Source organism: Pocillopora verrucosa, chromosome 3 (assembly GCF_036669915.1).
Source record: "Pocillopora verrucosa isolate sample1 chromosome 3, ASM3666991v2, whole genome shotgun sequence".
In the NCBI taxonomy this organism is placed as follows: Eukaryota; Metazoa; Cnidaria; class Anthozoa; order Scleractinia; family Pocilloporidae; genus Pocillopora; species Pocillopora verrucosa.
In genome coordinates this window covers 8,780,170-8,795,176 of record NC_089314.1, presented here as the reverse complement: position 1 = coordinate 8,795,176, position 15,007 = coordinate 8,780,170, and the positions used below count along the sequence as shown (strand labels likewise).

General features: G+C 37.7%; 1 protein-coding gene across 2 annotated transcripts in view; it reads right to left on the bottom strand.

Annotated features, from left to right (window-relative positions):
- The window catches only part of LOC131786794 (uncharacterized), a 43,710-nt gene that overhangs the window by 4,158 nt on the left and 24,545 nt on the right, over positions 1–15,007 (bottom strand). For both annotated transcript variants that reach the window (XM_066163721.1, XM_066163722.1), the window contains 13 exons: positions 13,560–13,757; positions 11,807–12,055; positions 11,437–11,682; positions 10,745–10,933; positions 9,990–10,229; positions 9,474–9,545; positions 8,902–9,135; positions 8,291–8,452; positions 7,354–7,515; positions 6,770–6,931; positions 4,837–6,374; positions 3,447–4,308; positions 1,809–2,435 (listed from right to left, as the gene is read on the bottom strand). In XM_066163721.1, coding sequence (XP_066019818.1) covers positions 1,809–2,435; positions 3,447–4,308; positions 4,837–6,374; positions 6,770–6,931; positions 7,354–7,515; positions 8,291–8,452; positions 8,902–9,135; positions 9,474–9,545; positions 9,990–10,229; positions 10,745–10,933; positions 11,437–11,682; positions 11,807–12,055; positions 13,560–13,757 — 4,941 coding nt within the window. The remainder of the gene's footprint in view (positions 1–1,808; positions 2,436–3,446; positions 4,309–4,836; positions 6,375–6,769; positions 6,932–7,353; positions 7,516–8,290; positions 8,453–8,901; positions 9,136–9,473; positions 9,546–9,989; positions 10,230–10,744; positions 10,934–11,436; positions 11,683–11,806; positions 12,056–13,559; positions 13,758–15,007) is intronic.

The window sequence follows — 15,007 nt, the reverse complement described above, 5'->3', positions numbered from 1 at the left end:
ATGTTTTCCAAGAATGATTATGTGATTTAACAAACAATTCCCAGGGTTATTATCGGAAATAAGGAGGATTGTTACCTCATCAAGCTTATCAATTTTCATATTGTAAGTATTTAACCAAGAAATAACCGAAAGCCAAAAGTTTTTAGTGTAGGTACAGCTGATTAGAAGATGCTCAAGAGTTTCTTCGTGATCTCCACAAAAGGTACACATCGGAGAAGGAACCAAATTCATTTTATATAGGATTTTATTGGTGTAGAGAATACGATTTAAGATTTTGTATTGAAAGGCTCTCGTTCTGGTGTCAAGAGTGACTCGACCCGGCAATAGATAAATATTTTTCCAGTCTATATTACCTGAAATATTATATACGGAATTAAACTTAGATTGGGCAGTCGGAGAAATCTGGATTCGTTTGACCAGGGTGGAATAGATTGATTTTGAAGTCATTCTAGTTATATCTTGAACATCGTCTGAAACAGTTTTGTCAATTCGGTTGTTATTATTCTCTCCAACGTTAAGGAGCTGTTTCCAGTTAGGTGGAATGGCGGAAAAAATGCCTTGTAGGAGTAAGTAATCTGACAAGGAGAGATTTTTCTCTCTAAAAGCGTCCCACCTTTTTAATTTTGAGTCATTTGAGAGAATATCTCCAAGTTTCACAAAACCTGCTTCTTTTATTCTCTTGTTGTATATTGATTTCTTGTTAATCAAGAGGTTCTGGTTGTTCCAGATAGTCACATTTAAAAAGTCCTGTTTTGTAGCTATTATATCGTGATTGCCATTAAAGTCAGACAAAATTTCAAGACATTCTTTATAAAAAGAAGGTAGTTTACAGGGTAGGCGCGATGGATTGAAATTGCACTGAAGCAGAAAACTGGTTCCTACATTCTTAAGATAATGAGACAAGAAAACTTTCCACGGACTACTATTATCATCTAAATACCTTGCAAGACACACAATTCTTTGAGTTTTAATTAAAGATTCAGGGTGAGGCATTTTGAGGCCACCGTCTTCGTATTCACTAATTAAGGCTAGTCTTTTGACTTTGTCTTTGCGTCTCCACACGAAATTGAATATCACAGAATTTATGCTTTTAATTATATCCTTATCAAAAGAGATAAAGGAGGCCCGATACATAAACTTAGGCATAGCAAATGTTTTGACTAATTGAATTTTACCAATTAATGTTAAGTTTCTCCATTGCCAGCAACTTAAGGACTTCCTTATTGACTTTAAAGTAAGGTCAAAGTTAAGCTCTCTGCTTTTACGCTGATCATAAGTGAAAAATATACCTAGTATTTTAATTGGCTCATTCACCTTATTAATATCGAGAGCTTCGTGATTTCGATAGGAACTTCCTAACCAGTAGGCTTCTTTTTTGTCCTTATTTAGTTTAAGCCCTGAACATTTACCATATGTGTTCAATAAGGAACTAAGAGAGTAATAAGATTCCTTATCGCGTAAAAAGTTTGTTAAGTCATCGGCGAAAGTGATACATTTGATTTCTTTGTTTTCTACTACTATACCTTTTATATCTCGAGTCTGTTTGATAGCGGTAAGGAGGCTTTCCAAGGCTAAAATAACTAAATAGGGCGAGAGAGGGTCTCCCTGTCTAGCCTGAATTTTAACCATCTGCAGTCAGATCGGCTCATTACAATCGCAAGCTTAGCACGCATATTATTTAAATGTTTCTTGTTTGTTTTTCATATTTGTTTTGTTTTTTTGGTTTTTGGCTCCCGAAAGAGAACTGCTAGCAAAATTCAAAATTCGATAGGTACGAGATAAATTAAGAGTTAAAAGTTACTGAATACCTTTGCAATCAGACTTGAATTTCTTCTCCACTGCTCCTTTGATTCCAAAAAGAAAATCAGTCCAACCTCTTGTACTTCCAGGAATGGGCCAAGAGCAGTTCTGAGCCGCTAACCACATGTGGTCAGCTGTAGCAGCAGTGCTCCATAGGTTCACTTGATGGAGGGTTCCAGAAAAGAACGAAGATGTATCAGCTCTTTTTTGCGAGGCAAAGTAAAATTTTCCAAGGGACATCCACCCACCACCTGGCATGAGTATTCCTTTAAGAATATTGTATTGTTTTTTTAACTCTCGTCCATCCAAATATAGCGAAGCAACTCCTGTTTCTCCATTCCAGACGCCTCCTACGAAATGCCATTGATCATCTGCCAGGGCGCAGTCTGCGCTAATTATTTTTTCTTTCACTTTCATGTGCAATTGAGAGGCAGAGTAATACAACACTATTTTTTCTTTGGTGTCTTCCTCCACGCTATAGCCAAACAGAGTTCCTGACTTGACTTTTGAATCCGCCTTTAGGAACATGGCAATGGTAAAACGAGCCATGTTGGGGATTCTGTTGTTATCCGGAAGAAGAACCATGTCGTTTGGAGTTTTCCTTTTGAAGATTAGATCGAAGTTACTGCGAAGAACTAGTGCAAAAAAAGGAAATAAAAATGAATAAATAGACAAATGATGATAATCAATCTACTGATCAGCTAACCGAAATGATTCCTTTCTAAACAACTCACTATCCAGTTTTCCAAACTTGGCACTATTAATAGGCATCTATAGGACTTTACAAAGATGAAATTATGGGACTACAAATGTCCTTCGCTGAGTTACAAGAAAAATGTTTGAAAAATGAACATCCTGAAAACAAACAAACGACCCTGAAAATTGCTGAGCTTCTCAGTGTTTCCATTGTGCTCGATCGTAAAATGATGTTAGTCCTTGGACATCCACCTCAATACTTGCCTTGAAATACGGATTTACGAGTCGTTTATTTCAATGATAACATTTCTACCATTTAAAGCACTTTGCTATTGTTCTCATGATATGCATTCCGCGTGACTAAAACGATCGATTGACACCATCAAAAAAGGAGGGATCACCTAACTCGTTTAACAGAAAGTAACGCTTTGCCTCATGAGCAAGCTCCGGTTAGAAACGAAAAGTGGCCATTTTGATCAAGAGCGTGGAAAACCTTTATTTAGCGTAGTAGGTATGCGGAAAGCAGTAGAAACAAAAACCTCACGAAAACTTGCCATCAATTCAATGACTGATCGATCAATCTCATGATAATTCATTGATAACTTAATCAATCAAAATCTTATACAACCAGCCAATCATTTTTTATTCAAGCGGTGCGTACTTCCTTCGGTTTGTCTTTCAGTCAATCATTTAGTGGATCACCACGTCATGCGGTAATTCAGGAAGTTATGTTTTGAACAAACCAAGAACACAATCTCATACATCGTTTAGTCCATGGAATTGAAAATAAAGTTTTTAGCAAAGCTTTCTTGTTCCTTTAGTTTAGTCATCATTATTAATAGCTTTAGAATGATAACTATGTAACTTAAATAATACATTTGTAAGGTTTACACAATGAACAAAGGCAACAGCTCATGGAGCATGATTCCAGTACAAGTAATGATACTTACGGATGTCGCAATGGTCCCCTGTATAGGATGGAAGACACTCGCAGGTGTAGTTGTTTACCAAGTCAATGCAGTATGAATTTTTAAAACAGGACACTCCTCGGCAGTCATCGATGTCGTGTTCACACTGCCTTCCAGTAAAACCAGGTCGACAAACGCATTTGAATGTTCTGTTGGAGTGATCAATGGAGCAGTTTCCTCCATTTCGGCAAGGACTTGATTCACACAAATCCAATTCCTTGTCGCAGTTTTTCCCTCCAATTAATTCACCACAGTTGCACTTGTAACCTGGTGTCAGGTTATGACATGTACCATTGTTTAAACAAGGGTTAAGCTTGCATTCGTCAATGTCATTTTCACACAAAGTTCCATTGTAGCCCTCTTTACAAATGCAAGTGAACCCATCGATGACATCGGTACAAATTGCAGCATTCTTGCAAGGACTACTGGCACATTCGTCTATGTCAACTTCGCAGATTTTCCCCGTAAATCCACCTGGGCAAAGACAGGTAAAATTTCTCCCATTGCTAACACAGGTTGCATCATTTGAGCAAGGTTGGGTCCAACATTCATCCACGACTAGTTCGCATCTTTCTCCATAATAACCTTTTCTACACTCGCATTCAAAACCTTTGGGTGAATTGATGCAGGTTCCATCGTTTGTGCAGATTGCTTCTTCACAGAAATCAATGAGAATTTCGCAATTCCGACCGGCAAAGCCCTCTGGACAATAACACGAGTAGTTTGCAACTTCGTCTATGCATGTTCCGTTGTTAAGACATGGACTTAGCTTGCAGTCGTCGATATTTTCTTCGCAATTTATGCCAGTAAAGCCATTGAGACAGATGCACACATAACCATTTACCTAGGATGTTAAGCAAGTTAAACAAACTGAGCATGTTACAGATTCCTGGACTATTTTGTTATGTGATCTGTGAGTGATACGTAACAAACGTAAAGGCGCCACTACTCCGTAAAGGCTATCCCAGAGTCTATATACATGCTCATGAGCGGAAATCATGATATAGATATTAAAAAGCGCAATTGGTTCGTAAATTTATTGGTTTCCTGGTTGTTCTGATTACAGGGTAGAAAGCGTTAGGTGCTTTTGTCGAGGGCATTTGTTAGTTATGTAAGGACAATGGTGCTATAGCTCTTGCCTTCTCAGGTATTTAAATTTGAACACATCGACAGCAGCCTCTCCCTGTGTACTTGGGGTCCGTAATCAAAGCAAATTGTCCCAGCAATGACCCGAGAGCTAAATAATTGGTGACAAATTTTAGGTAACGTTTCAATATCTCCCTGACTAGCTCCAAATGTTAGTAAAACTTCCGTCGTTAGCTATCGAAGTTGTAATCATGAATTTTCATACGTTACATTACAAACTTCTTACTTTGTCATAGCAAGATCCTCCAAACAGACAAGGGAAGGAGTCGCATTCGTCTATTTCGAATTCGCAATGTTGTCCAAAAAATCCAGAAGGACAGTCACAGCTGTAAGTGTTTATTCCGTCTCTACAGATGCCCCCGTTCAGGCATACGTCTTCAAAGCAATCAATAACATCTTTTTCACATCGTGATCCCACAAAACCATCAGGACATTCGCAAAGGTAACCATTTAATTTGTCAATGCATGTCCCATTGTTGAAACATGGAGAACTCAGACAGTCATCTCTATCATAAGCACAATCCCCACCAGTATAACCGTCAATGCAGGCACACTCATATCGTCCTAAAAGGTCCAAACAAGTTCCTTCGTGAAGACATGGGTTTGAACTGCATTCATCCAGCTCGATTTCGCAGTTGATGCCAGTGAATCCAAAGGGGCACTCGCAAGTGTAGTCATTCACACGATCAGTGCATATGCCTTTGTTTAGACAAGGTGAGTTTTTGCAGTCATCTACATCGATTTCGCAAAGAGAACCCTCAAAACCATCCTTACACTGGCAACTAAAAGAGTTTATGTAATCAGAACATGTCCCATTGTTGAGACAAGGCTTCCCTTGACATTCGTCCATATCAATGTTGCAGTCTTTTCCAGTGTAACCTGGAGGGCAACGGCACGTAAAGTTATTGACTTCATCGTGACAGATGGCATTGTTGGAGCAAGGGTTGGACGCGCAATCGTCTAGGTTGTTTTCACAGTTTAATCCATCAAATCCAGCTCTACACTGACATCTGAAACCATCGTCTGTGGCGATGCAAATCCCGTCATTCTTACATACCTCCAGGAGACAGTCATTTATTTTAAGTTCACATGTTTTACCGGTCAAACCGTTATCGCAACGACAATAAAATTCGTTAACACCATCTATGCATGTGGAGTTGTTCATACAAGGACTCTCCGCACAGTCATCGATGTTTATCTCGCATTGAAGTCCTTTAAACCCGTCTGAGCAGTTGCACTGATAGCTGTTGGTACCATCAATACACTTTCCCCCATTCTGGCACGGAAGAGACGCACATGCCTCAAGTTTGTCCTCGCAGTTAATGCCATGAAATCCTCTTGGACAAATACATTCATATCCTCTTGATTTCTTTAGGCACGTTGCATCATTTAGGCACGGCGATGTGTCACATTCATTAATCTCTACGTCGCATAGCACTCCGGTAAAACCCGTCTCGCAGATGCAGGTAAAGCTGCCTGGTATATTGTTACATTTTGAGTCATGAACGCATTGTGATAACTTACATTCATCGATATCGTATTCGCAGTTGGCTCCCTCAAATCCTTGTGGACATGAGCAGCTGAATCCATTTAAAAGATCATGACAGGTTCCATTGTTGAGGCATGGTTCATATTGGCAATCGTCAATGTTTATTTCGCAATTCTTACCGGCTAATCCAAGAGGACATAAACATAAGTATTCAGCGACCAGCCCTTTACATGTCGAGTTGTTTATGCAAGGACTTGAATCACACTCGTTTATCTCTGTGGAAAAATGAAACACGCATACACAAAGACAAATGCTCTTCTTTCACAATAAAAGCCATGTTATAATTCAATGCCATCAAATTTTGCAAGGTTGCATTATGCGTTTACAAGAAAAACGTGATTCACGAGCTCTGGATGACTGTGCCACTTATTAGAGTACCAACTACATATTTTTTATAAAGCTCTGGCTAAAAGTTCCTCCTCAAATTAAAATAAATGTTCAAGGTCCATAGAGTGAGGTCCAAGACAAATCAATTATCTTTCCATTACAATAGATTTGATATTTACATATGTTCCTGTAAGAATGACGAAGAAATAACGCTGTAATGGTCTCCACACGAATTAATTATGAATGGGAGCCAGAAAGCTATGACTCTTGATTTTCAACTCACCCACGCAGTCCTGACGACTCCTCGATCCATTTTTCTGTGTTTCAGTGGTACCAGGACAAAAAAGACAGCTGCGGCTTTCTTTGTGTGGCTGATAAGAACGTCTGTCACATAAAATACAAGGCTTCAGTCCATTATTTGAGAAGGACCCAGCTGAACAAGCGACTGCAAAAATGATAAAGGCTTATATCAACTTTAAACAATAGTTATCATAATTATGCATGTATGGATTTCAATGTCACAACACGCACAGCAAACAACGAGCACAAGTCAGGAAAAGAGCAGATGCATGACAGCTATCAGTTGCCATTCTTAGGCTGACTTGATCATTTCTGCCGTAATCAAATTTAGAAAATATTGAATATCTTAGTTTATAATCTCTTGATTTCTTATAAATCAAAAACAATTCAATGGGCCTCCTTCACTCCTGGAGGATGATGATGTTGAGCTTTTCCCTTTTAGGACAGAGGTGTAGTATTCACAACCTAGCAAATTCTCGATTTACCCTCAGTTTTTCCATGATGCTGTTTTTTCCCATTAGTTTCGTGTAACTTTAACAAGTTTTTGAAGTTTAGAATGATATTTACCACCACATTCTGCAGAGCTGTTGGAACCCTCAGATGAAGTTGTTCGCCCCTCAATACATCTTTTACAAACTGTTTGCCCGTCCTCTTCCTGATAAAACCCCTTTTCACACTTCATGCAGGGCTCTAAACCAGTGGGCGAGAATGTACCAGCTCTACACAAGGCTTCAAAAAAATAGTTATAAAAATTATTATACATACATAGACAAGAAGGCACTTTTGTCGCGTTAGATTACAAAAATGATGATGAATCGTCTTCTTAAGACCTAGTCACGTCCGATACCATTGTATGTTATCATTGTGTTTTAAGTTGTCCAATGGTACGTTTCGTGTGATTTGAGTTAGACACAACTGGTTTGCTGTGAACGTTTAAAGTTATCCCTTGTGGTTGCAGCATCATTTTTTCTTAGTTTTTGTGCTATATGTTAGAAAATAAGCTGCTCTCTTCGTTGCCACTTTTTCCCAACATTCTTAATATATGAGAATCATAATTATAATAAGTGTGAACTGCGGTTGAAGAAATAAATATGAAAGCGATCTTCGCAGTAGTGAACATTACTTAGACAGTAGTGGAAATTAAGCCTCATTAAACTTTTTTCAGGGCTTATTTTCACAACTGATTGATTAGTGTTCATTGCTGCGAAGATCGCTTTTATGTTCATTTCTTACACTGCAGTTCACACATTTGATTTTTATATATTCACAGTCATTGCTTCATCACTCCACGGTTTTATTACGAACCAACATGATGACCAGCTCCTAGTTTGCTTTTTAGTTCATTTGGTTGAACACTGCTTTGGTATCGCAGAGTTTATGGTTTCAAATCCAGTACAGGCCTGAATTTTTTTGCAATCTTATTTTCACTACTCCTTAAGTAGTGTTAACTTCATTTCTGCGGGGATAGCTTTCATATTCATCCCTTACATTTTTGTTATCTTACCAAGGCAACTTGAACTGTTGTCTGTCCTTGACTCCGTTGTTGAAGTGCCATTTGGACATTGGACGCACCCTATCTGTGCGTCTTTTTCTTGGTAAGTTCCAACTGGGCAATCATTGCATCTACCGGTTCCTTTGTCTAAATATGTCCCAGACGTACAGTTTACTGGAAAAAATTTTAAAAATGATGAGAAAACAGCGACTTAATGGCGAATATTCTGAAACTGGTATTTTAACTGAGTTAGTTACGAATTAAGGCCTCTCGAATAGAACAAATCATTAACCTCGCAGTTTACTTGGTATGAACGATAATAACGTTCCCCTATCGTCATCCCGTTCCTTTAAGTTAGGCTGCGGGTTCATACAACAGTCCTCTTTATTGAAACAACAAGTTCATATGTGGTGGGACCGGACTGTTTTTTTACAGTATTAGAAAATGCATTTGTTTCTTGAATAACTAAAAGCTATCAACAACAACTCATTAAGGCAAGACTGTTTTGTAGCTTATGAAATAAAAAAAAGCATAAATGTAATCTTATTACAAACTAGTTTACTAAAATTACTAAAATAAGCGAATTAACGAGCTAAAATATAATGATTTCATCGGCAACTTACGACAGAATCCATTTCTGAAAGTTTGTCCTTCCGAGCACTGCTTTTCTGGTTCAGAAAAGTTTAAAGATTTTTTATCCGGAAGGAATTTCTTGCCATGTAACGTTATAGGAATGTTTCCCTTATCCAACACCTCTACGATTTGAGAGCTTATGTTTTGTGTGATTTGCACTCCTGTGTCTCCAAGCTTTATTTTGCTCTCTTTGGTATCGTCTGTGACAACGTCCCCAAGATATACTACAAGAATGTATGGGAATAACACTTTTGACTCAAAACTCGTACATGAATCATAAACGTAGTTTTAAATTAACGAGGTATCCTTTGCAAGAAATATATCTATAAAAATTGAAAAAAAAGATGGGTTGGAAATCATTCCCCTGAACCCTTTAGCGTAAATTAAAATTAAGGCAGAAAACATGGAGCTAGCATGTACAGACTCCAGGTTAACTTCTTTAAGGAAGACTTCCCGTATTCATGCCAACTTCGATTACTTGTTATAAGGAGGTGGAGCCCCATGTTTACATCTAAAGAATGACATGCAATAACCGTCCAGTTTCAAGACTTTTTAGACTCACCAGCAATCTCAAAAGTTATTTTTGCCACAGAAACTGCTCGCGGGACTCTTCTCAGACTCATATCATCTACCGCTGTGATGAAAAGAGATTTAAAAACTCAAAATTAATGATAAGCGAAAGCTACCACTATTAAATCTTATTTTCTCCCTCTGTTTATTTGTATTTTTTTAGGTCGTTTTCATTTTTCCCCTTTTTTCATAACGCTACCAATCGTTTAATCATTTAAAATTGATGATGATATGTTGCCCTTTTAAAATCATATTTCATCCTTCACAAAATCCAAAAATAACAGTTATAGAGACAACAATGACAATGATTAAACTCTTTCTGATAATAGCAACAACATGATTTTTGATTATGTATGATTATGATGATGACGACGAGACGAATTATAACCAATTCGACAATCAACTAGTTTTTTTCTTGCGTTGATTGGGCAAAAAATGGCCGATTGTGATCTCAGCGGACAAGGCAAAGTGCGCAAATAAGCTTGTAAAAAATGACTTAAAACCACACCTGCTTCTCTTTTGTTCCTACTTGCTTTGATGTCAACGAGAGAGCACGTCACTTTCACATTTTCTGCTTTGCATTTGTCACGAAACGCCTTCTCACGGCAAACCCTGTTAATCTGAACAGTACTATTTAGAATCTTGATGAACTGTTCCTTTATTTGAGATCTGGTTTCAGGATTCGTGCAATCTCCAGTATAGTAATGCAATTCGCCTTTTCTCCTTGCTTTATTTGGCTGAGCTGCCTCTTTACGAAGGAAATGAAAGCATTTAAAGTGCATAAAAGTAGAAATTTTTGTTCTCTGTATTGGAGATAGATTTGATGGATTTATTTCAAATGTTTGTCCGAACATTTCTGTCATGTACTGATAAAAACTGCCTAAATAAGGAGAATCTGATGGGAAAGGGAACTTCTCTAGATCTTTTGCGACATGCACAAGCCTTAAATACAATGACCACAATGACCAAAGCAATGAAAACATACTTTGGCGTTGGTTCAGGTGGCGTTTCAGTTTTTTTATGAGGCTTATGGAGCATATCGTTCACATTCCTCCATTTGCATTTCCGTCAAAAAAAAGCCAACTGTTGTTCCACATTAGTAAAAAGATCTCTCAAAATTTTTTTTTTTTTTTTGCATCCAATTTTTCATGGATGACATAATGGATGATCCGCAGGTCTATTAGGAAAAGGGCATTCTGCTACCTATCAGAGAAGAAATTATTCCTCGCTTCATGCTCCTTGATCGCAATACATTTTACTCACTTGAGCAATCTGGCCAGTGCCTACGCGGCCACCACATTCCACTTCCGGTGCAAAACCAAGTAGATTCTCTAAAATCTTCTAGAAAATCCCACTGGTCATTGCAAAACGGACTGCAAAAGTGCCCAAAAACCCAGTTATCACAAGCCATCGCTCCATTCTTGGGTGGTTTCTTTTTTGGACATTCCAGGGCTGAGAGAATAAAAAATGAATTGAAAGATAAAAATCAAAAGGACATTATATTTCTTTCGCTTTAAATGTAAATACCTTCTTATTATTTTTGTATCCGCTCAACAGACCGTGCAAATCATAACGCGGGAACTTTCTTATTAGAGTGGTAAACGAATACTACTTGTCAATAAATGATCCTACTGAAAAGGTTTCTTAGGAATTACGTTTTGGACAGAGCAGATAGAGGGAAAATTCAGCTAATTAATTAATAAAAATCGTCGCCCAAGCCTAAATGTAGCACTTGTTTGTGATCAATTACGTCGCTAACAGAAGAGGGATTTGTTAAAAATAAATAAATAAATAAATTTAAAAAAAGAAGACTTCTTCAACTTTAATTCTCACCACAACTTTCAAGTCACCCTTGCATAACTTCGCCAAAAATGAGGGGGAATGAATAAACTCTCCCTTGTCACATACTTAATGCGCTGCATTTTCTGCAGCCCTAGATGTTATTAGTTACTCACGTTTAACATTTAGTGTGAATTTGCAGATGGCTGGTTTGTTACTAGGATTTTTATCGTACGCAGTACAGTGTACGTTCCAAGTTCCCCAATAAAAGTCCGCTGATCCATTGTGGCTGCAGCTTATTATCAATGGCTCGTTACTGTTGTCTTTAAACTTTGGTTGTTTCCACTTCACTGTTGTAACCCATCCCGCAGCCTTAATTTCCTGGTCAGGCGGGCAGTAGACAACCTCGGGTCCCTCATTATCTACAAGGAAGAAAGAAAGGTATTTCAAATTCTGTTCTCATTTTACGATCTCAACGGAAAATAGCAATTGCTCAGAAACGTTTGGCATTATTACCTATAACTTAAAGTATCACATGATACAAACCTTCAACAGTTATTTTAAATGAACATTTTGCCACATTTCCTGAAGAATCCACGGCGGTGTAAATTACTTTCGTGGTTTGGTGAAAAGAATAAGGTGGATGAATTCCCTTTGGTGACACAGTTACTTTGGGGTCAGTGCGACTATTGTCAGATACAACAGGAATTGTCCAGTTTGCATCAGCACGCCCTCCTTCCTCCAAGCCGATAGCAATGTCCAAGGGACAGCTTTCAAACACTGGGCGAGTAATGTCTGAGAAAAAGGTTTGAACTTTCATGAAAAATGACGAAGAGGAACTAGCTAAGTGATAAAACCGTTATTATAAAAGAGGATCAACACTCTTGCCAATATCAAGTAAAGAATGTGAAGACCAGGTTTGTCAGCTTTAACTAAAGAATGAAGGGGCTATTTTCAACTTAGGAGTTATAGCCGCTCTGAGATTACAGTATCATTGTCCGAAAGAAAGCATTCCAAAACGGCTCAGTTGCAGTTTGTCTGAATGACTTTGGCCGTGACTGTTTTATACCGAAAGACTGCTGACTTCAATTATGATTGATCAGTTTCGATTCAAATTATAATGATATCTTATTAACCTATAAATGGCAAAAGTGACCAATCATGCTTAACGAATCAAACCTATGACATAAGAATTTCATAACTTATTCTAATGATGACCACGACTCCAAAAAGAGTCCTTTGTAACTTACCCTAACGCGACAACGACAGTTACGAGATTCAATTCAATTAATTCCCATGTTCCGAATGACTCGACCGGCATTTTTTCATAGTTTGAGGAGCTTGGTCCCTCTTAACCATTTACTCCCCTCGTTGGCACTGCTATTAAACAAATAGAGAAACCTTGACTGTGCTCTGTTCTTTTGTAAAGCACGCAAGAGGCGACTAGAACACGAAAAAAGTGTTGTAGGGAGAAACACGAGACGTAGTCGAGTGTTTCTCCCCACTTCTTGAGTGCTCTAGCCGCTTCCTAATTTCTTTACAACAGAACAGATCAAAGCCAAAGAAACTCGATTTTTTTTATAATAAAGAATCAGTTAAATTCCCTGCGCATTGCTACGCTTTGCTCCATACGCATATACTACACGAGTGTTAGCTGTGTTTGATTTTTATTACCGTAGGTAAGCTTGCAATTTAACTGAGTGTGAAAACCTTCAAAATTCGGACTGTACATCTCTGCTCACGTTATAATAACGTCAATTACGGCGCTTGACATGTTTACAAACCTTTGTTTAGTTCTGCTGCTATTGGCCAACTCGCTTGTTCCGAAATTTCATTTTTAATCAACGAAAAAAAGCAGGAGAGAAGTCCGGGAAATAGTCGGACATGGTACAATTTGACACTTGACGTGACAGCTTTAGCTCTATTGCTCTATGTTCTATATATACTCTGATAGAGCACGCAGTTTCAACTAATGACAGCGCACGTTATATCCGAACTTTATTATAAACATGTATATATGAATGTGCACGATGGCAGTTCGTATGGTAAAACTATAACAGCTAGAGGAAGAGGAGTGGCGACCTCAGTATTTTTATCCATTGGCCGATGTGAGAAGGGAACATGCGAAATTATAATCATGTGCCAGCTCTTGTTCGATTATCATGATCACGCCAAGATCAAGCATTCGTTGTTTTGATTTTCCTCAATAACTTTACTTTATCTTCTATGAGCAACTGCCCATGCCGTATAATTTGACTTTTTTGAAATATTATGTCCTTGTATCACCAGATTAACTCACCTTTGCATTTAAAAGATGGGTCGTCTCCCACGTCCCATTTTCCATCAAGTCCGCAATGTACTTGCTCAACGCCACCTTCAAGCTTATAACCATGCTTGCACTCAAAATAACAGTCGGTTCCACTGACAGGAGATATTTTACACATGAAAGGGTATACAATGCCAAACTGTGGTACATCCAGTTTAGTGCATCTCCGTACTAGGTAAAAGTGGAAAGTGTAAATTAAGGTAATTTACTTCACCCAATTACTAACAGTATTAGTCAAGTATATAATATTCTAACTTACGAACTAATCTTCACATGTTAACTACATAAAAAGCCAATGCAGCAAAAATAAGGAAAGCTCACGTCTCTTCATTAGATACTATTTTAAAACACTCAATTTTTTGCAATGAATTAATTTGGTGCTCACCGAAAGTAAAAAGGTTAGTATGTCACTTCTTATCTCGTCCATAGTTTAAACTATCATTTCCTTTATTAAGAGAGGTTGTCAGTAATTTTCAAGAATCCGGCGACAGAAGCAAAAATTCAACTTTTTTTTATTTGTTCCAAAAGACCCTTTTGGTGAACTGTTTTCAAAAATAATATTCAAAAGTTCCAGCGAGTTTTTATTTTGGCAAAAAACACGAAAGTTCGAAATCTGCCAAGACCTACCTAATTTACATAATTTCTATCGGGCTTTCAGTGCATTTTCACAACGCTCGTACAAGACAACGAAAAATTTTCTTGGATTCATTTTTTCATAAGTTGTTTTTCATCCCTTGGAATAGCTTTCCAACTATATTTCATCCCCAACTAAACTTTCTTTCGTTTGTAACCACCCGCGTAAAGTACACCATACTTTTTATTCCGTTTGTACGCTGAATTTTGCCATATTTCAGACGACCATAACATCGGGGGTATACGAATGTACATAAAATAAAAGAGCTCTTTTCAACGAGCAATTCTTTCTGTTTATCATGTAAAAATATTATTTTTGGCCCGTGAAAAGCAAGCGCACAAGACCAAAATATATAGCGTGCATTTTCACGGAGTTCGGCCATTTTCTTTGCTGTACTCTTATTGCAAATCACACGCTATTGGGACAAAACTCGACGTGTTTGGTCTCTACTTCTGTTTTGATTCATTTAAATATATCAATTTTAACTTTAAAATTACCCAACCTTTATTGCTAAGCGAACAAACCACCGTTTTAGGTAAAGTTTTTGAGTTTATTTTTCTCGAGTGCTAAATAAACAAATCGCTGTTTACAAAGACACTATCTCTGTCGACGTGTTTTTAGCTGAAATTGGCCTGTCGCTTATATTGTTTTTTAATTAACAATCTATCCCACTAGCATAACTTTAGAGTAAATTACATGTAACTATAAATGTTGTTGTAAATACGTGAGCGTGAGCTAAATAAAATCTTCGCACGCATAAAATATTCGAAAAATGTAGTTCTCGCAA